Genomic DNA, 20,021 nt, shown 5'->3' with positions numbered 1-20,021 from the left:
GAGAGGGCTCAAAAATATAAAATCTAAAAGTAGTGGTAAGAATAAGGCCCTGTGGATTTCATAGACCACTCTCCAGTCTGCAAAGAACTTTCATATCTCCTTTCTCATTTAATCGTGCCTACGAATAAAGGGCAAAGACAATCACCTCCATTTTACAGAGGAGAAAACTGAGGTTTGGGGAGCTTAGTGGCCCCATAGCTAGTCTGGATCAGATCTAGATATCAGCCCACAGCTTCTGGTTCTTGGCCCATTCCTCTGCACCTCCCCACGTGTGTCTGAGCGGAAGAGCCTTTGGTTCCAAACCACTGGGCATGGGGTGGGGGTTGGGGTGGAGCCAGGGGCCAACCCCTCACCACCCTGATGGCAACCCCAGTGTCAGGAGCTCAGTGAGGCAAGAACAGGACTCATGCCAACTGCAGCCCCGGTGGGTGGCTTGGAGGTATCTAGCATGACTACTTCTTCTATCACATTTGATTGAAAGTGTCTTCCCTGTTACAGACTCTCAGAGCCAGCAGAAGCAACTAGCATAATCTACGCAGGTCTGTCTGCTAGGGCAGGAGGAAAGACCAGAGTTATCTCGGGCATGCAAACTGTCCCTTACTCACCTCTGGATCGGTTTGCATCTGCCAGAGCCCAGTCCCTGATGAGCCCCACGCAGAGACAGGGGCCTTTCCTTGTAACAAAGCTGAGAAACTCATCTAAGACACAGCCTCTGATGGGCCGGGTCCCCCGCCTGTGAGCCCCCTGCCCTGCAGGCCTGGGTTCAAGAGGAAACAGCTGTCAGAACCCAGAAGTGAGAGGTCTAATTTCTGGTAACGTCCAGAGACCTCCCGTGTACCTCTCAACTGACTGGCAGAGCTTAGTTGGTATCTTTCTTTATTAAAAATTCTAGGAAATTACATTTGTGCTTTAATTGGTTTCCAGGGAGGAGGAGCAGGGATCAAAGTTCACATGTAAAACCATGAATTATAATGTGCCGCAGATGGCTTCATTCTGAATCCCAGGTGTTTGCTATTAACAATGGACAAGTCCTACTAAGGCCAGTTTTGATCATTTGCTCCTGTCCTGGTGCTTTTCTTTGCCTTCTGCAGCCCATCTGGTAGGCCCACTGGGTCAGCGTTTGGCCCTAACGCAGTCACTTTCCTTTCCGTTCCTGGAGATGACAGGAGGAATTCCTTTTGGTCACCCTGGGTTTCGTTCGGTGTGTGTGAGCCAGGGTTTTTAGGGTTGTGCGCTGTACACCCGTGGGTGGGCACAATGCAGACTTGGGTCCCCTTCCACCCCCCCACCCCCCGCACACACACCTCAGAGGAATCTCCCAGCAGTCACACTGCCTTCCAGGTGGAAGACCCCTTTCTCTGCCCTCAGCTTCTTGGGGCCAGAACAGGCTCACAACCTCCCGCAGGTGTGTGCATTCTGGCCCGGGCTTGACTTCAGGTGTGCTGGATAATTCCCAAGACCTGGCCTTTGTTTCCCATTACGCCAAAGACGTACAGGGCGGTGCTTGAAGGTATGCTTGGAGTAACGTGCAGGATCTCAGGGTTTGCTTCTGCCTCTACCTGACTTCAGGGAGCTCAGGCATCTGGACAGCTGCCCATCCATGGATGCTGATCCTCCTGGCTAAGTCATCTGTGCCAGGTCATGCCTGAGACTGCCCTAAGGCCCCTACCCTGGGAGTAACTTCTGGAAGACACTCCTAGAGGCCTCCTGACTGCCGTGGAAGCAAGGTGGGTTGCAGGTGCAGAACATGGGACTTCAGGTCAGAGAGCTGTGTTTTGAGACCTGAGATGACTGTGCCGAGGTACATAAGCTCTTGGAGCCTAGTATCCCCATCTGCGAAATAGAAATGATGTAATCTGACTCACAGGGGTACGGGCGAGTGAGAAGGCCCACGGAGCTCCTGGCCCACAGCAGGGGCTCACTGACTAGTGCTAACTGCTATTAATATCTATGCTCATTATCCCTGATGTGTGGGGCAAGGAACGCCTGCAATGGGCCAGCCTCCCTGAGCTGCACCTCCATCCTGCCAGGCTGCCGGAGACCAGGCCGGTCCCAACAGCACCACCTTCTTGCTTACACCTCAATTCTGCGTATGCTGATTGAGAGTTTTCAGTCCTGGTCACCACTGTGAGAAACCTAAACATTTTTCTGAAGATGGCCCTAGAATTTTGGGTTTGAAACTTGACCTCGTAATGGTGACCTCATGCACCCTCTCACTGTAAACAGGCCTCCGGCTTAACTAGGAAGGGACAATGATGATCACGTGGGGTTTGTGCTCCTTCCTGGAGGGAGAAGGGCTGAGTAGAAATCAGCTCTGAACTGTAAACTAAGGAGTTGTTTTTGAAAAAGGTCTTCGGGCTAGTTGTGGAGCGAATGACACAGAATGCATCATGAGATGATGTTCTCAGAGCACAGAGGCCAGGTCTGCTGTGTTTGGGGTCACACTCCAGCCTGAGGACAGGGTTGGAGGACTGCGGGGAGGGTGCTCACATGACCCAAGCTTCGGGAAAGACTTGCAAAGAGGTTCTGGGCTCTGCTGACAAGCTCGTCTGCGTGGCAGGTAAGAGGCGTCCAAATGCGTTTTTATTTGTGTGGGTTGGTTGTGTCTGCTCCCTAGTCCCTGTTCTGGTCGAGCTCCATTTTGGAGCTGGGTCTTTTTGCTCCTTTCACACCATATATGTATTCAATTGAGGAATCGTACTTAACTGCCTGATCATCCCTCGGCCTCCTGAATCATTTTCCTCTCAAGCTGACAGGTACTTGTGGTCTTAAAGTCTAAAAATTGCTACGTTTGAGCCACAACTATGATAAATTCTGCATCCCATCGAAATGTTTCTAAGTCCTTGAATGTACAAGGCACTCGTAGTCAGTAATTTGAAGTAGCCAAAGCAGCACTCTAAAAAGAAATACACAGCTTCTTCCTATGAATACTGGCAACCAGCATCTCACGGTGCTTTGAAGTTAACTGGAGACTCACTGCATTTTTGTTGGAAGCTCACTGATCCTGAGCCATTCTATAGATGTGAAAACTGAGGCTCAGTTTTAAAACGTGGCTTTAGTTTTGATGGATGGGGTGCTCAGACTCCGTCTTCTACTTCCGATTCTTCTCCACCTGCTCCGTGCAACATTCCCAGGTAAAGAGCACCCCCCTCCCCCCCTCCCCACCCTCCCCCAGGCCTGCTGAATCTGTCACTTCTCCTGTCAGGAGGAAATAAAACTCCACTCTAGTCTGCAAAAAGAAATCAGCAGGAAGCAGAATGTCGGCAACATATTTTCTGAAACTAGCTATGCCTTAATCATTTATCAGCTGTGGGAGAAGTGAGGTGGTGGTGGTGGTTTTTTCTTTTCCAATCGATTTAAGTAAATCTGGAAGGCTTCCCATCCATCCCGGCTTCCTGCGATGCTGGCTTTTCCTGTCACACGGTTGTGTCAGCTCCAAGGTATTCTCAGCAGCTGCGCAGGCCACTTCCCCGCCTTCCTCGGGTCACTTCCATGTCTTTCCTGCAGTCAGCACACAGACTGATGTCACCCCCGGAGCTCGGAGCTGGGAACTCAGACTCTGGGACCCAACCCACATTTATTAGAGGCGAGGGCGTCTTGGGAAACCTGGCGCATGGTCACCTAACGCCCCCCTGAATCCAGCCTGGTCACACCTGCTTTCCCTGGCTGCCTCGTTTTCAACAAGAATGGCCTTTGTCTCCAGATAATACCTGGAGAGCTTTTGCAAGGCAGATAACTCCCGACTTCTACTGTCAGGGCTGATAAATTGGCTTAGTATGGTTCACCCCAAGAATATAGCAGGGAAATGCATAATAGGTGGCTGCAAGCGAAGAATTTTCTGACTACAGATTTGTCAAGTAAAAGTAACCCCTAAAAATGTTTTACTTGGCAGCTTTGTGACGGCTAAAATATTAAGCAGGGGCTGCATTTACAGCGAGAAGCTGTAAGTGGCGTTCCTCTTTCAAAAAGTGAGTTTTGTGTTTTGTTTTTTCCCCACATCGCCCAGCTGTCTGTCTGTCCACATTTTATTTCTGACCTTGCACTCTGCGTGGTGAATTTACCCCCGAGTGTCCTCGGTAGTTAAAAACTAGAGGCAGAGGTGGGTGTGTGTGAGAGAAGAGGTCACATCTGGGCAGGAGCCAGTCACTCCCGTGTGGCATCTGCCCGTGAGCAGAAAGCAGCACTGTTTCTGGGCCCGAGGCAGAATCATTTGAAAGCATTCTTGTGTGGAGGGCAAGTTTCTGGCAGACGGGCTGCTTTTCTAAATAATGTTCCCATCTTATTGCTTTGCACCAGTCTCTCATTGCTGTATGTCCATTCAATTAGCGGCTGTCCTGACATATTTGGGATAATTTACGAGAAGTGTTAAAAAGCACATTGTGATGAGCTTCCTGAAAGCTCTGCAAAGAACTGAGGCTTGTCTTTTTAAACTACTGACCCTGGGCTGTGGAAGATCTTCGACGTTTCGGGCAACTATGTGGCCCAATGCAGTGTTCTTTTCATTATTGTTACAGGGAATGCAGCTCTACCATGAGGCAGGAACAGAATGAACCAGAGGAAGGCAGAATTACCATATAGTGGGGTTGTTAGCAAGAGGAATGAACTTGCTTCAGAACAGAAACCTCATGTTTCACGACCAGAACCTTCCATGGCACCTTAATTAGTATATAGTGTGCTGATTAGTTGGTCGTTCTGGTGTAACACTGAAAGATATTTGAAAATTTATTCATGATTTGAAGTTGGCTTTAAAAGACAGACACTCATGCGATTTTTAGCACCTGCCTATAATCACATGTTTTCAAAATGCTATACATTGGGCTTTTTTCCTTAGAAAATGGAACCACGGTGTAAAACAGAGCTATTTCTAATTTGGGTGCATGAAAGGTGACCTTTGATGCACCTAGAGTGTATTTCTTATTTTCTGACCTAAGTAGATGTGGGTTTGTCCCTATTACCTTTATGACCCCTGAGTTTTAAATCTAGATCAGTTGTTCCCAAAACTTAATTTTAATAACTACTGTCACAGCATTGATGAACCTTGAAAACATTGCGCTAAGTAAAAAAAGCCAGACCTAAAAGGTCACTTAATGGATGATTGCATTTCTATGAAATGTCCAGAACAGGCAAATCCAAAGAGACAGAAAGCAGGTTAGTAGTTGACAGGAACTACGGGGAGGAGGGAATGAAGAGTGACTGCTTAATGGGTATGGGGTTTGTTTGGGGGAGGGGGGTAAGGAAAATAAATGTTCTGGAATTACTAGTGGGGACAGTGGCACGGCATTTCGAATGTTCTAACAGCTACTACATTGCATGCTTTTAAATGGGGGACTTTGTTATATGGATTGTACCTCCATTTTTAGAAAAATCACCTGGTGGCGCCTGGGTGGCTCAGTCGTTAAGCGTCTGCCTTCGGCTCAGGTCATGATCCCAGAGTCCTGGGATCAAGCCCCGCATCAGGCTCCCTGCTCTGCGGGGAGCCTGCTTCTCCCTCTCCCACTCCCCCTGCTTGTGTTCTCTCTCTTGCTGTGTATCTCTCTCTGTCAAATAAATAAACAAAATCTTTTAAAAAAATAAAAAATAAAATAAAAAAAGAAAAATCACCTGGAGGGCTTATTAAAACACAGGTTGCTGGGCCCTACCCCTGAGTTTCTCTGACTCAGTAGGTCTGGGTGGGGCCTGGGCATTTGCATTTCCAGTAGGTTGCCAAGTGATGCTGATGCAGGGGGGCACACTTTGAGAACCGCTGATCCAGGCGTATGCTGGGCAATGCGAGGATGTGTCCTTCTTATTTAAATCAGTATGTCGAGAGTTTATTGATCACTGTCCATGTTCTGGCAGTTCCCTCCAGGTAATGCAGTGTGCACTGACCTCAGTCATGAAGAAAATGGGGTTTTTAAATAACTGAACTTGGAATCAAATCCAGTGTCTCCCATCCCCTAACCGTAAACTCTCAAACCAGTCATTCATCTTGTTGGCAAAATGAGAATAGTAATACCTGTCTCACCGAATTGCTTTGAAGTTTTAAGTCTAACAGCAAAAAAGTATAAAAAAAGAAAGAAATATTACTATGAGAAAGCACCCACCATGCCACCCAGCTTAAAGAAGGTTCTCAATAGCTATTTTTAAAAATATATATGTATATGTTAACTAAATATAATTACATGCATTATAATTATAATTTTACTTTTTATATAAATTCTATGTTATATGGATAAGCACATATGGTATGTTTATTTTATGTATATGTAAATATGTGTCCATATTTTATTTCTATGGATGGAGAGGTGGTGTGGGGCATGGGTGTGTCAGGTAGTTCCCTTGGCAAAGGTCCTACAAGGGGACAGTGGGAAGGGTTCCAGCCATATTTGGGATCTTCCTCAGAGCTTTGAATATAACAGACTCTTGAAGACTCCTTCTTGAGTAAGTGGGTAAGTGATTCCATGACAGAGTAGTGAACACACTACCCATAAGGGTTTTTTTGTTGTTATGTTAATCACCATACATTACATCATTAGTTCTTGATGTAGTGTTCCATGATTCATTGTTTGCATATAACACCCAGTGCTCCATGCAGAACGTGCCCTCTTTAATACCCATCACCAGACCAACCCATCCTCCCACCCTCTTCCCCTCTAGAACCCCCAGTTTGTTTTTCAGAGTCCATCGTCTCTCAAGGTTCGTCTCTCCCTCCGATTTCCCCCCTTCATTCTTCCCCTCCTATCTTCTTTTTTTTTTTTTTTTAACATATAATGTATTATTTGTTTCAGAGGTACAGATCTGTGATTCAACAGTCTTGCACAATTCACAGCGCTCACCATAGCACATACCCTCCCCAATGTCTAAAACCCAACCACCCCATCTCTCCCGCCTCCCACCACTCCAGCAACCCTCAGTTTATTTCCTGAGATTAAGAATTCCTCATATTAGTGAGGTCATATAATACATGTCTTTCTCTGATTGACTTCTTTCACTCAGCGTAATACCCTCCAGTTCCATCCACGTCATCACAAATGGCAATATTTCATTCCTTTTGATGGCTGCATAATATTCCATTGTGTGTATGTGTGTATATATATACTACATCTTCTTTATCCATTCATCTGTCGATGGACATCTTGGCTCTTTCCATAGTTTGGCTATTGTGGACATTGCTGCTATAAACAACAGGGTGCACGTACCCCTTTGGATCCCTACATTTGTATATTTGGGGTAAATACCCAGTAGTGTAATTGCTGGATCGTATGGTAGCTCTATTTTCAACTTTTTAAGGAACCTCCATATTGTTTTCCAGAGTGGCTGCACCACCTTGCATTCCTACCAACAGTGTAGTAGGGTTCCCCTTTCTCCGCATCCCCACCAACATCTGTCGATTCCTGACTTGTTAATTTTAGCCATTCTGACTGGTGTGAGGTGCTATCTCATTGAGGTTTTGATTTGGATTTCCCTGATGTTGAGCGATGTTGAGCACTTTTTCATGTGTCTTTTGGCCATTTGGATGTCTTCTTTGGAAAAATGTCTGTTCATGTCTTCTGCCCATTTCTTTTTTTTTAATTTTTTATTGTTATGTTAATCATCATACATTACATCATTAGTTTTTGATGTAGTGTTCCATGATTCATTGTTTGTGCATAACACCCAGTGCTCCATGCAGAACGTGCCCTCTTTAATACCCATCACCAGGCTAACCCATCCTCCCACCCCCTCCCCTCTAGAACCTTCAGTTTGTTTTTCAGAGTGCATCGTCTCTCATGGTTCATCTCCCCCTCCGATTTCCCTCCTTCATTCTTCCCCTCCTGCTATCTTCCTTTTTTTTTTTTTTTAACATATATTGCATTATTTGTTTCAGAGGTACAGATCTGTGATTCAACAGTCTTGCACAATTCACAGAGCTCACCATAGCACATACCCTCCCCAGTGTCTATCACCCAGCCACCCCATCCCTCCCACCCCACCCCCCACTCCAGCAACCCTCAGTTTGTTTCCTGAGATTAAGAATTCCTCATATCAGTTAGGTCATATGATACATGTCTTTCTCTGATTGACTTATTTCGCTCAGCATAACACCCTCCAGTTCTATCCATGTCGTTGCAAATGGCAAGATCTCATTCCTTTGGATAGCTGCATAATATTCCATTGTATATATATATATACCACATCTTCTTTATCCATTAATCTGTTGATGGACATCTTGGCTCTTTCCACAGTTTGGCTATTGTGCACATTGCTGCTATAAACATTGGGGTTCATGTACCCCTTCGGATCCCTACATTTGTATCTTTGGGGTAAATACCCAGTAGTGCAATTGCTGGATCGTATGGTAGCTCTATTTTCAACTTTTTGAGGAACCTCCATACTGTTTTCCAGAGTGGTTGCACCAGCTTGCATTCCCACCAACAGTGAAGGAGGGTTCCCCTTTCTCCACATCCCCACCAACATGTGTCGATTCCTGACTTGTTAATTTTAGCCATTCTGACTGGTGTGAGGTGGTATCTCATTGAGGTTTTGATTTGGATTTCCCTGATGTTGAGCAATGTTGAGCACTTTTTCATATGTCTGTTGGCCATTTGGATGTCGTCTTTGGAAAAATGTCTGTTCATGTCTTCTGCCCATTTCTTGATTGGATCATTTGTTCTTTGGGTGTTGAGTTTAAGAAGTTCTTTATAGATTTTGGATACTAGCCCTTATCTGATATGTCATTTGCAAATATCTTCTCCCATTCTGTCGGTTGTCTTTTGGTTTTGTTGACTGTTTCCTTTGCTGTGCAGAAGCTTTTTATCTTGATGAAGTCCCAATAGTTCATTTTTGCCCTTGCTTCCCTTGCCTTTGGCAATGTTTCTAGGAAGAAGTTGCTGTGGCTGAGGTCAAAGAGGTTGCTGCCTGTGTTCTCCTTTAGGATTTTGATGGACTCCTGTCTCACACTGAGGTCTTTCAACCATTTGGAGTCTATTTTTGTGTGTGGTGTAAGGAAATGGTCCAGTTTCATTCTTCATGTGGCTGTCCAATTTTCCCAGCACCATTTGTTGAAGAGACTGTCTTTTTGCCATTGGACATTCTTTCCTGCTTTGTCGAAGATTAGTTGACCATAGAGTTGAGGGTCCATTTCTGGGCTCTCTATTCTGTTCCACTGATCTATGTGTCTGTTTTTGTGCCAGTACCATACTGTCTTGATGATGACAGCTTTGTAATAGAGCTTGAAGTCTGGAATTGTGATGCCACCAGCTTTGCTTTTCTTTTTCAACATTCCTCTGGCTATGCGGGGTCTTTTCTGGTTCCATACAAATTTTAGGATGATTTGTTCCATTTCTTTGAAAAAAGTGGATGGTATTTTGATGGGGATTGCATTGAATGTGTAGATTGCTCTAGGTAGCATTGACATCTTCACAATATTTGTTCTTCCAATCCATGAGCATGGAACGTTTTTCCATTTCTTTGTGTCTTCCTCAATTTCTTTCATGAGTATTTTATAGTTTTCTGAGTAAAGATCCTTTGTCTCTTTGGTTAGATTTATTCCTAGGTATCTTATGGTTTTGGGTGCAATTGTAAATGGGATCGACTCCTTAATTTCTCTTTCTTCTGTCTTGTTGGTGTATAGGAATGCCACTGATTTCTGTGCACTGATTTTATATCCTGCCACTTTACTGAATTCCTATATGAGTTCTAGCAGTTTTGGGGTGGAGTCTTTTGGGTTTTCCACATGAAGTATCATATCATCTGCAAAGAGTGAGAGTTTGACTTCTTCTTTGCCAATTTGGATGCCTTTTATTTCTTTTTGTTGTCTGATTGCTGTGGCTAGGACTTCTAATACTGTGTTGAATAGCAGTGGTGATAGTGGACATCCCTGCCGCGTTCCTGACCTTAGGGGAAAGCTCTCAGTTTTTCCCCATTGAGAATGATATTCACTGTGGGTTTTTCATAGATGGCTTTTATGATATTGAGGTATGTGCCCTCTTTCCCTATACTCTGAAGAGTTTTGATCAAGAAAGGATGCTGTACTTTGTCAAATGCTTTTTCTGCATCTATTGAGAGGATCATATGGTTCTTGTTCTTTCTTTTATTATTGTATTATACCGCATTGATTTGCAGATGTTGGACCAACCTTGCAGCCCAGGGATAAATCCCACTTGGTCGTGGTGAATAATCCTTTTAATGTACTGTGGGATCCTAATGGCTAGTATTTTGGTGAGAATTTTTGCATCCATGTTCATCAAGGATATTGGTCTGTAATTCTCCTTTTTGATGGGGTCTTTAGTTTGGGGATCAAGGTAATGGTGGCCTCATAAAATGAGTTTGGAAGTTTGCCTTCCATTTCTATTTTTTGGAACAGTTTCATAAAAATATGTATTAATTCTTCTTTAAATGTTTGGTAGAATTCCCCTGGGAGCCATCTGGCCCGGGCTTTTGTTTGTTGGGAGATTTTTTGATGACTGCTTCAATTTCCTTAGTGGTTATAAGTCTGTTCAGGTTTTCTATTTCTTCCTGGTTCAGTTTTGGTAGTTGATACATCTCTAGGAATGCATCCATTTCTTCCAGATTATCTAATTTGCTGGCATATAGTTGCTCATAATATGTTCTTATAATTGTATTTCTTTGGTGTTGGTTGTGATCTCTCCTCTTTCATTCATGATTTTGTTGATTTGGGACATTTCTCTCTTCTTTTTGATAAGTCTGGCCAGGGGTTTATCAATCTTGTTAATTCTTTCAAAGAACAAGCTCCTAGTTTCATTGATCTGTTCTACTGTTCTTTTGGTTTCTATTTCGTTGATTTCTGCTCTGATCTTTATTATTTCTCTTCTCTTTCTGGGTTTAGGCTTTATTTGCTCTTCTTTCTCCAGCTCCTTTAGGTGTAGGGTTAGGTTGTGTATTTTAGACCTTTCTTGTTTCTTGAGAAAGGCTTGTATTGCTATATACTTTCCTCCTAGGACTGCCTTTGCTGTATCCCAAAGATTTTGAACAGTTGTGTTTTCATTTTTCTTGGTTTCCATGAATTTTTTTTAATTCTTCTTTAATTTTCTGGTTGACCCATTCATTCTTAAGTAGGATGCTCTTTAGCCTCCATGTATTTGAGTTCTTTCCAACTTTCCTCCTGTGATTGAGTTCTAGTTTCAAAGCATTGTGGTCTGAAAATAGGCAGGGAATGATCCCAATCTTTTGGTACTGGTTGAGACCTGATTTGTGACCTAGGATGTGATCTATTCTGGAGAATGTTCCATGGGCACTAGAGAAGAATGTGTATTCTGTTGCTTTGGGATGGAATGTTCTGAATATATCTGTGAAGTCCATTTGGTCCAGTGTGTCATTTAAAGTCTTTATTTCCTTGTTGATCTTTTGCTTAGATGATCTGTCCATTTCAGTGAGAGGGGTGTTAAAGTCCCCCACTATTATTGTATTGTTGTCGATGTGTTTCTTTGCTTTTGTTATTAATTGCCTTATATAATTGGCTGCTCCCATGTTAGGGGCATAGATATTTACAACTGTTAGATCTTCTTGTTGGATAGACCCTTTAGGATGTAGTGTCCTTCCTCATCTCTTATTACAGTCTTTGGTTTAAAATCTAATTTGTCTGATATAAGGATTGCCACCCCAGCTTTCTTTTGGTGTCCATTAGCATGGTAAATGGTTTTCTACCCCCTCACTTTCAATCTGGGGGTGTCTTTGGGTCTAAAATGAGTCTCTTACAGACAGCATATCAATGGGTCTTGTTTTTTTTTTATCCAATATGATAGCCTGTGTCTTTTGATTGGGGCATTTAGCCCATTTACATTCAGAGTAACTATTGAAAGATATGAATTTAGTGCCATTGTATTGCCTGTAATGTGACTGTTACTGTATATTGTCTCTGTTCCTTTCTGGTCTGTGTTGCTTTTAGGCTCTCTCTTTGCTTAGAGGACCCCTTTCAATATTTCTTTTAGGGCTGGTTTCATGTTTGCAAATTCCTTTAATTTTTGTTTGTCCTGGAAGCTTTTCATCTCTCCTTCTATTTTCAATGACAGCCTAGCTGGATATAGTATTCTTGGCTGCATATTTTTCTCATTTAGTGCTCTGAATATATCATGCCAGTCCTTTCTGGCCTGCCAGGTCTCTGTGGATAGGTCTGTTGCCAATCTAATATTTCTACCATGGTAGGTTACAGATCTCTTCTCCCGAGCTGCTTTCAGGATTCTCTTTGTCTCTGAGACTCGTAAATTTTACTATTAGATGTCAGGGTGTTGACCTATTTTTATTGATTTTGAGAGGGGTTCTCTGTGCCTCCTGGATTTTGATGCCTGTTTCCTTCCTCAAATTAGGGAAGTTCTCTGCTATCATTTGCTCCAATATACCTTCTGCCCCTCTCTCTCTTTCTTCTTCTTCTGGGATCCCAATTATTCTAATGTTGTTTCGTCTTATGGTATCGCTTATCTTTTGAATTATGCCCTCGTGATCCAGTAGTTGTTTATCTCTCTCAGCTTCTTTATTTTCCATCATTTGGTCTTCTATATCACTAATTCTCTCTTCTGCCTCATTTATCCTAGCAGTTAGAGCCTCCATGTTTTATTGCACCTCATTAATAGCCTTTTTGATTTCTACTTGGTTAGATTTTAGTTCTTTTATTTCTCCAGAAAGCGTTTCTCTAATAACTTCCATGCTTTTTTCAGGCCCAGCTAGTATCTTTAAAATCATCATTCTGAACTCTAGTTCAGACGTCTTACTAATGTCCATGTTGATTAGGTCCCTGGCAGTCGGTAGTGCCTCTTGTTCTTTTTGTTGAGGTGATTTTTTCCGTCTTGTCATTTTGTCCAGAGGAGAATAGATGAATGAGAGAACAAAATGCTAACAGGGTAACAACGTGCCCAGAAAATATACACTAAACAAATCAGAAAAGACCTGAAACCGGGGGAAAAGAAAGAAAAAAGAAAAAGATAAAGATAAAAACAAACAAAAACAAAACAGAAAAACCAGAATATGATCAAATATGATCAGGCTGTTGCATAGATCAGTGCCACACACTGGATTTTGGGCGTATTTTGGTCTGTTAGAAGAAAGTGCCTCCCAAAATTTTAAAGAAAGAAAAACTTATATATGTACAAAAATAAGGGTTAATATGAAGGGGTGGAATATGACTGTAAAGATGAAAATTATAAAAGATTTTATAAAAGGAATTGATAAGAAGTTGGTTGAAAAAAGAAAGAAAAGGATTTAAAAACAAAAAATGGGGAGAGAATGTGATCAGGCAGGAGACTAGAACAAAGCCATACACTAGAGATTTAGGGTCTATTTTGATCTGTTAGGAGAAACTGTATCTCACAATTTTAAAGACAGAACAACATATATATATATATATATATATATATATATATATATATACACCAAAAATACGGGTAACTACTATGAAGGGATAGAATATGACTCTAAAAATGAAAAATAAAAATTTTTTTTAAAAAAAGGGATTGATAGGATGTTGGTTGAAAAGGGGAAAAAGAAAAATTAAAAAAAAAAAAAAACAGTTAAAAAAATTAACTTTGAAAGAGTAAAGAATCATGGGAAAAAAGCCATAAATTTTATGTGCAGTATTCCCCTAGTGCTGGAGTTCTGCTGTTCTCATTGATTGGTAAACTTGGCCTTGGCTGGCTGTTCTTGCTGATCTTCTGGGGGAGGGGCCTGTTGCTGTGGTTCCCAAATGTCTTTGCAGGAGGTGGAATTGCCCGGCTCTTGCTGGGTCTGGGCTAAGTCATCTGCTCGGGTTTGCTCTCGGGAGCTTTTGTTCCCTACAAGCTTTCCGTGCAGCTTTGGAGGCTGAGAGTGAAAATGGTGGCCTCCCAGTCTCTGCCTGGAGGAGCTGAGAACTCGGGACCCCCCTCCTCAGTGAGCCCCCAGAGAAAAGCAGTCAATCACTCCCGTCTCCCTGGTCTCTGGCCACACTCCGTGCTCACTCAGCCTGTGACCGAGTGTTTCTATCTCTGGCACCTGACTCGGTGTGGAGTCTCCAGACCCAGCAGATCCCTGCAGTGTGCTCCCGTGCCACTCCTCCCAGGGGAGGAAGGGGAGTCTCCCCAGATCTGCTGCTTGTTGGCTCCCTGCTGGAGGAGTAGTTGCCTGACTGTGCCGTGGATCACAGTTTATGACAGCCCTGAGCTGAGAGCCCGTGCCTCGGCTCTGTCTCTGCAGCCGGCTTCCCCGCTCCGATACCTGGGAGCTCCGCCGCACTCAGGCACCCCCGGTCTTTCTGTGACCCCGAGGGTCCTGAGACCACACTGTCCCAGCGAGGGTTCCACCCCCCACATAGCCATCGGAGCGATGTCCTGCAGCGGAGCAGACTTCTAAAAGTTCCGATTTTGTGCTCCCCGGCTCTATCACTTGCCAGAAGCGGCCAACGGAGGCCCCCTCTCACGCCGTCTATCCTCCCAAATATCACCTCAGATTCACTTCTCCACACGTCCTACCCTCCAGAAAGTGATCGCTTTTCTGTTCAGAGAGTTGTTGCTATTCTTTTCTTCGATCTGTTGAGTTCATAGGTGTTCAGAATGGTTTGATCCCTATCCAATTGAATTCCTGGGATCAGAGGAAATCCAGGTCTCCTACTCCTCCACCATCTTGCTCTGCCCCTACCCATAAGGTTTAATTCTGCTGTCGTCCAAAGCTCAAAGGCAGAGTTGGTACCTAGGAAGTGGGGTGATGAGCTTGGCCATGCCAAGCATCCTCCTGGTGTCATTCTTTTACCTGTGACTGGGCTGAAGAAATAGCCATCTTAATCACTGGGCTGATAGATCCTGTCCATGGAAATAGCCATCTTAATCACTGGGCTGATAGATCCTGTCCATGGATTCTTGACACCATCCTGGGGAGTAGCTTCTATACCTTGTTCATGGTCCATTGCACATTTTTCATGAAAATGAATGAACTGTTCTTTGACTCCTTAAGCCAAGACCTCAATTGTTCACTAGGCATTGTGTAACCAGTGGCTATTTGGATGTCAAATGTTTTCAAATATGTGTCGATTAGGATGGTATTATAATTAGAGGAATCTAATATTTGGTGCCATCAAATTCCCTTTGGAGATTTGAAATCATTTTACCTCACTAAATTCTGTTTATTGGATGAAGGGCCATTGGGTTAAATATAACTTTTAGATATTCTCTATCTGCTTGTCATTCAAAAATAGTTTGCTCAGGGTGCCTGGGTGGCTCAGTCGGTTAAGCGTCCAACTCTTGGTTTCAGCTCCGGTCATGATCTCAGGGTCATGAGATTGAGCCTCATGTAGGGCTCTGCTCAGAGTCTGCCTCAGACTCTCTTTCTCCCTCTCCCTCAGCCCCTTCTCCCTGCATGTGCACTCTCTCTCTCAAATCTTTTTTTTTTTTTAAAGTTTGCTAAAAAGGGGAAAATAATAAAGTTTGAAGTTTTTATGAAAAATGCCTTTAACCATTATCAGTACCTGGTCCATGCAGGGTAGAGGCCCCCCCCCCCCCAACTTAATGATACTCCATAGTAGTCTTCTTGCCATCGGCATGAACTCAGGTGGCCTAGGGGCCTTCTACTGAGCAAATTCCTCTAGTCCAGTCACATCTCTCCATGTATCTTTGCACCAGCTTTCCCCTGTGCCTGGAACATTCCTCCTCCAGATGTGCCCACAGCTTGGTCCCTCACACCCTTCTGGTGAGAGCTTCAAATGCCACCCCCACCCCTGGTGATGTCTTTCCCTAGCAGCCTTCCTAAAAATTCCATTCTTCCTACACACAACCTCTCCTTCTTGCCTGTTTTATTTTTCTCTTTGACGTTCCTTTCTAGCACACTTTCTTGGCCCCCTTACCTTATGCATTACCTTCCTGCCCCACTGGAATGCAAGCTCCATGATGGTCAGGATTTTTCTATGTTTTGTTCATCCCCCTATTTCTAAGAGAAATTGAAATTCATTATTATACGGATAACTCCAGACAGCATCTAGCACAGGCACACAAATGTGGTTTTGCCAACAAGGATCTCCTCTCCTCTCCCAAACACTCTGAAGTTTAAATCCTGGACTTAAACTGATCCCATTCACCTTATCAATCTCGATCCCTTTTCTTTAATGTCATCTACCCAAAGCCCAATAGGTATTTGTTATTTTGCAATACAACGAGATGGGAGGACCTATGTAAGTTGGGACTGGAGCTGGCATTTGCCCTCTAGCCTCTGGACATTAGTGGACATTCTCTGCCCCCTTGTGAAACAGGTTAATTCATACCACTCTTTCCCTGGGCTTCTCTCAACTACTGTTCTTCTTGCCCTAAGCCCTTCCTGAGATTTACAGGTGATCCTAGTGTCTTTTCTAATGAGCTGTTAAAACATTCTAGAAATCAGTTCCTTTCCAGAATGAACTGATAAGAATTCATCACAACACCTGGCTGCATGGCACATGAGAATAATGTTTGACCTCCTGGATCAGGCCCTGACGTACCTAAGTGTCCTAGGACTCTCAGCATTGAAGAACGTCTGATCCTTGCCTTGATGAAACTTATTTCTTTGCAAAGGGAAGAAGTGCTCTCAAGTCCCTGTGTAATGTGCCATTGCCTTTTCAATACAAAGCATTTCTAAATTGATAAAATTAGAATTTTCTTGTGATCATCATTTGAAGCTATTTTGATATCAAAATTGATATCAGCATCATTTTGATATCAATTATAATCGATCTGTCTGCTGAGGAAAGTTAAAAAGATTTTCAAAGGAACTTTGTGACAGCACTAGAAATAAGTCCTGGTTTATTCTTGCCTTTCCATCCAAGAGCAAGATTTGCACTTATCAATTTATTTATAGATAAGAATTCTACTCCAGAGTTAATAGCCTGAGATTGATAGAAAACACTTGGGGGGGGGGCAGGAATAAGACAGTGTTATCAGTGTATTAGGAGGAAATTATCCTGATCTTGAAATATTGCCAAACTGTATCAAATGGTGGCCAGACTGTCATCTTCAGGAAGATGTAATAGCTTGCGTTGGTTTGGCCAGTTGATTAGGATCCAGTTATAATGTCATCCTAAAGGTCTGCATGGAAAGAAGGTGTTTAGGCTTACTGGTCAGCAGGCCCCTGCTTCCTCACTAGGTAGTAAGAGCCTCTGGGTTTCTGGCACACTTGTCCCTTATAATCATTGCTGTCTCAAGATAGGAGAAAATGCATTTGGAGACAGAGCGAGATACCCCACGTGTGTTGGATAACAGTAGCCGCTGTAGGTGTGTTTCCCTTCCATGTGACAGCTGGGGGCTGTAAGCTGCAGGTGGCTTCCCTCCCAGCACTGAGGCAGGACCAGGTGCCATGTCTGACTCCTTCAGCTCCTGGGACATTGGAATACCCTGAGCCCAACTGGCAGCAGGGAAAGAAAGGACCTGAAGAAGAACACTCACTTAACTACCTTCAGCCAGAAGCACTCCCCATCACCACCTCTGCTCATGTTCCATTGCCAACAATTAGTCATAGAGCCACCCTGGAGTGAGGGAATGGGACAGCCCCTCTAGACCATGGAAGGGGGAACATGAACGTCCCAGGGGAGTTGGCCAGCTTTGCCACAGCCCTCTGTAGTCCTGGGATTTGGGGGCAAGAACAGAACCTGCGTTTCTGGCCACCTCCATTCTCTTATAGCTATGCTTTGGGAAGCAGTCATTTGCCCTTCGTAGACCCACACGCCTGTATCAGCCGGCCCTGACCTCTAGCAGGGTGGTGTCCGTGGAGCCATGGAATTGATAAACACAGCCTTTTGTACTTGGGTCTCCTTTGTACTTTCCAATACGGACATCAGTATGTGTTCATACTGTATGGAAGCTGCAGGTCCCAAGAATCCATTTTTCATTGTATCGTTTCATACAGAACCATTAATAGTTGTTCATAATGACATTCTGGCTAAATTTGTTGACTTGAAAACTATCAAAAGATCATTTCTATTTTGATAGAGCACCTCCTCCTTGGTAGCGTTGGCACTGTCCAGGAGCAGATCCTGGGAGGTAGCCGAACGTGCCTTGTTTTGTGCGAGGTCGTTAAGCCTTTGTTCACGGAGATGAACAGTGGACAGGTGGGCAGGGGTCATCAGCAGGTGCCATGAACACCTGCCCGTTCTGTGCCTTGACAACTGACTGGCCCAGCTCTTCCCCACAGGTTCCCATTCCCCATGGTGTTCAGCAGCTGTAGCAAGAAGGACCTGGAGGTCAGCTTGGAGAAGGGCGTGGGGATGTGCCTCTTTAACCTGCCGGAAGTGAAGCAGTCTTTCGGGGGCCAGAAGTGCGGGAACGGCTACGTGGAACAAGGAGAGGAGTGTGACTGTGGGGAGCCCGAGGTAAGAGACCCGTCCCGGGACCATTGCCTCGCGGCCACAGCTAACAAAAAAGCACGCACATGGAAGAATGACGCAGCAGAATGACAGTGCTAGAAACTCAGGATGGAAAGTCCTAAACGGCCACCTTGAACAGCCGCACAAGCCAGGGTGGCCCTCTCGAATTGTAATGATGGCACAGAAGTCATAGCACTGGTTTGAAACAATAAAGGATCTTCTCTATTGAAGGACACCATGTAGGTGAGGCAAGATGAGGACAAAAACAATAAAAAAAAGCATTTCGCTTTGAGTTTAACAGAGAAGAAAGCTTTGGGATGCTAGCTTCAGAGGGCTAATAAGCATCCTTTCTTTCTCTTTGTAAGGCGAGCAACCAGAGGGGAATTTGAATAAGCAACATTCATTTTGAACCGAGAGCTCCCGCCCGCGTTGCAATTCTGCCTGATACCACAGCCTCCTCTATTATGCACAAGCCGAGGCTCCAGGCTGCTGCCTCCTCGCTCACTAGCAAAAGCAGGGAACATTTTTATCCAGCAAATGGCTTACTGAGCCCTGTTTCCCAGCCAGTGTCAGGAAAATTTCTTGTTTCCGTAGGGCCCAAGATAAAGTTAATCAACATAAAAATGATAGCAGCCACTTTTTAATCTCTGAATAATCTTGAGAAGGAAAGAGAAAGGACACAGTAAGACCTCCTGGTAAAAACAAGTGCCTCCTGGAAGCTCGGAGGGGGTTGTGTTTAGTCTAAATCAAAGCAAGCAGTTTGTATCGCAAGCCGTCTGCATGTGGGATTCCCTCCCTGAGAGCTGATGCAAGCTGGAATGGCAGATGGGTTCAAGGCGGGCTTAGCTGGATGCACAGACAGGCTTGGAGAGAGCTTAGGAAGAGCATGTTCTGGAGAGCTGCTCTGAAAGGGGGTTCTGCGGTGGAAGGAAATGTGCAGAGAACCTGGGCTATCCCTCAGATTCCTGTGTTTATCAGACAGGCAACTGATTGTAGAATCTCCTTCATCTGCTTCATCTCCAAGACTCTCTGGTTTCCCATACCAGCAGGACCGATCTGGGGCTCAGTCTGGCCATTTCTGGAAGAATGTAGGGAGTGAATAAATACTAGGGGATGGGGCTTATAGGGGTGGTCCCATCAAATGTCTGTGTGCCCTTTCCAAACCCGGGATTCATCTGTGATAACAGCTCTGTCCAGAGCAGCAGAAATTGTGCTCACAACATGCTGGGGGTGATTGCTGTATGGGAGCAAGTCCTCATGCATGGGGCTATAGAAACTCTTCTTAAGATTAGTGAAGGAAAACTTGAAACTGTCATGGGATGGGGTATTCAAAGGGGAAATTCCTTAGAGACTTTGTTAATTACTTGAAGAAGAAAAACAAAATTAGTTTAAATTATCCATAGTTCTCAGGAGAGGCTATGTGGCCTTAAAATGGTTTGTCTTTGATTTAAAGTCCTCATAATTCTTTATTTAATCTAAATAAATTTGACAGCTCTTCATAGAGTCATGAACTCTCAGGTTTAGAATGACCACCAGCAGTCACTTGCTCCATATTCCAGTTCCACCACGGGCACTGCTGCCACCCTCACCCTCACCACCACCACCCCACCATTACCGCCCTGCCATAACCACTGTCATCCTCATCCCTACCATCACCACCATCCGCATCACCACCACCATCCCTACCACCATCATCACTGCCACTACCACCACCACCATCACCATCATCATCACCACCATAATCACCATCACCTTC

At 44.2% G+C, this 20,021-nt stretch overlaps 1 protein-coding gene across 7 annotated transcripts in view; it reads left to right on the top strand.

Moving 5' to 3' along the window:
- The window catches only part of ADAM12 (ADAM metallopeptidase domain 12), a 346,655-nt gene that overhangs the window by 269,422 nt on the left and 57,212 nt on the right, over positions 1–20,021 (top strand). For all 7 annotated transcript variants that reach the window (XM_034985935.1, XM_034985934.1, XM_034985939.1 and 4 more), the window contains one exon: positions 18,094–18,271. In XM_034985935.1, coding sequence (XP_034841826.1) covers positions 18,094–18,271 — 178 coding nt within the window. The remainder of the gene's footprint in view (positions 1–18,093; positions 18,272–20,021) is intronic.

The sequence above is a fragment of the Mirounga leonina genome, unplaced genomic scaffold (genome assembly GCF_011800145.1).
Source record: "Mirounga leonina isolate KUSES-001 unplaced genomic scaffold, KU_Mleo_1.0 Mir_114, whole genome shotgun sequence".
NCBI classification, from domain to species: domain Eukaryota; kingdom Metazoa; phylum Chordata; class Mammalia; order Carnivora; family Phocidae; genus Mirounga; species Mirounga leonina.
This window is presented reverse-complemented; position numbering and strand designations above follow the sequence as displayed.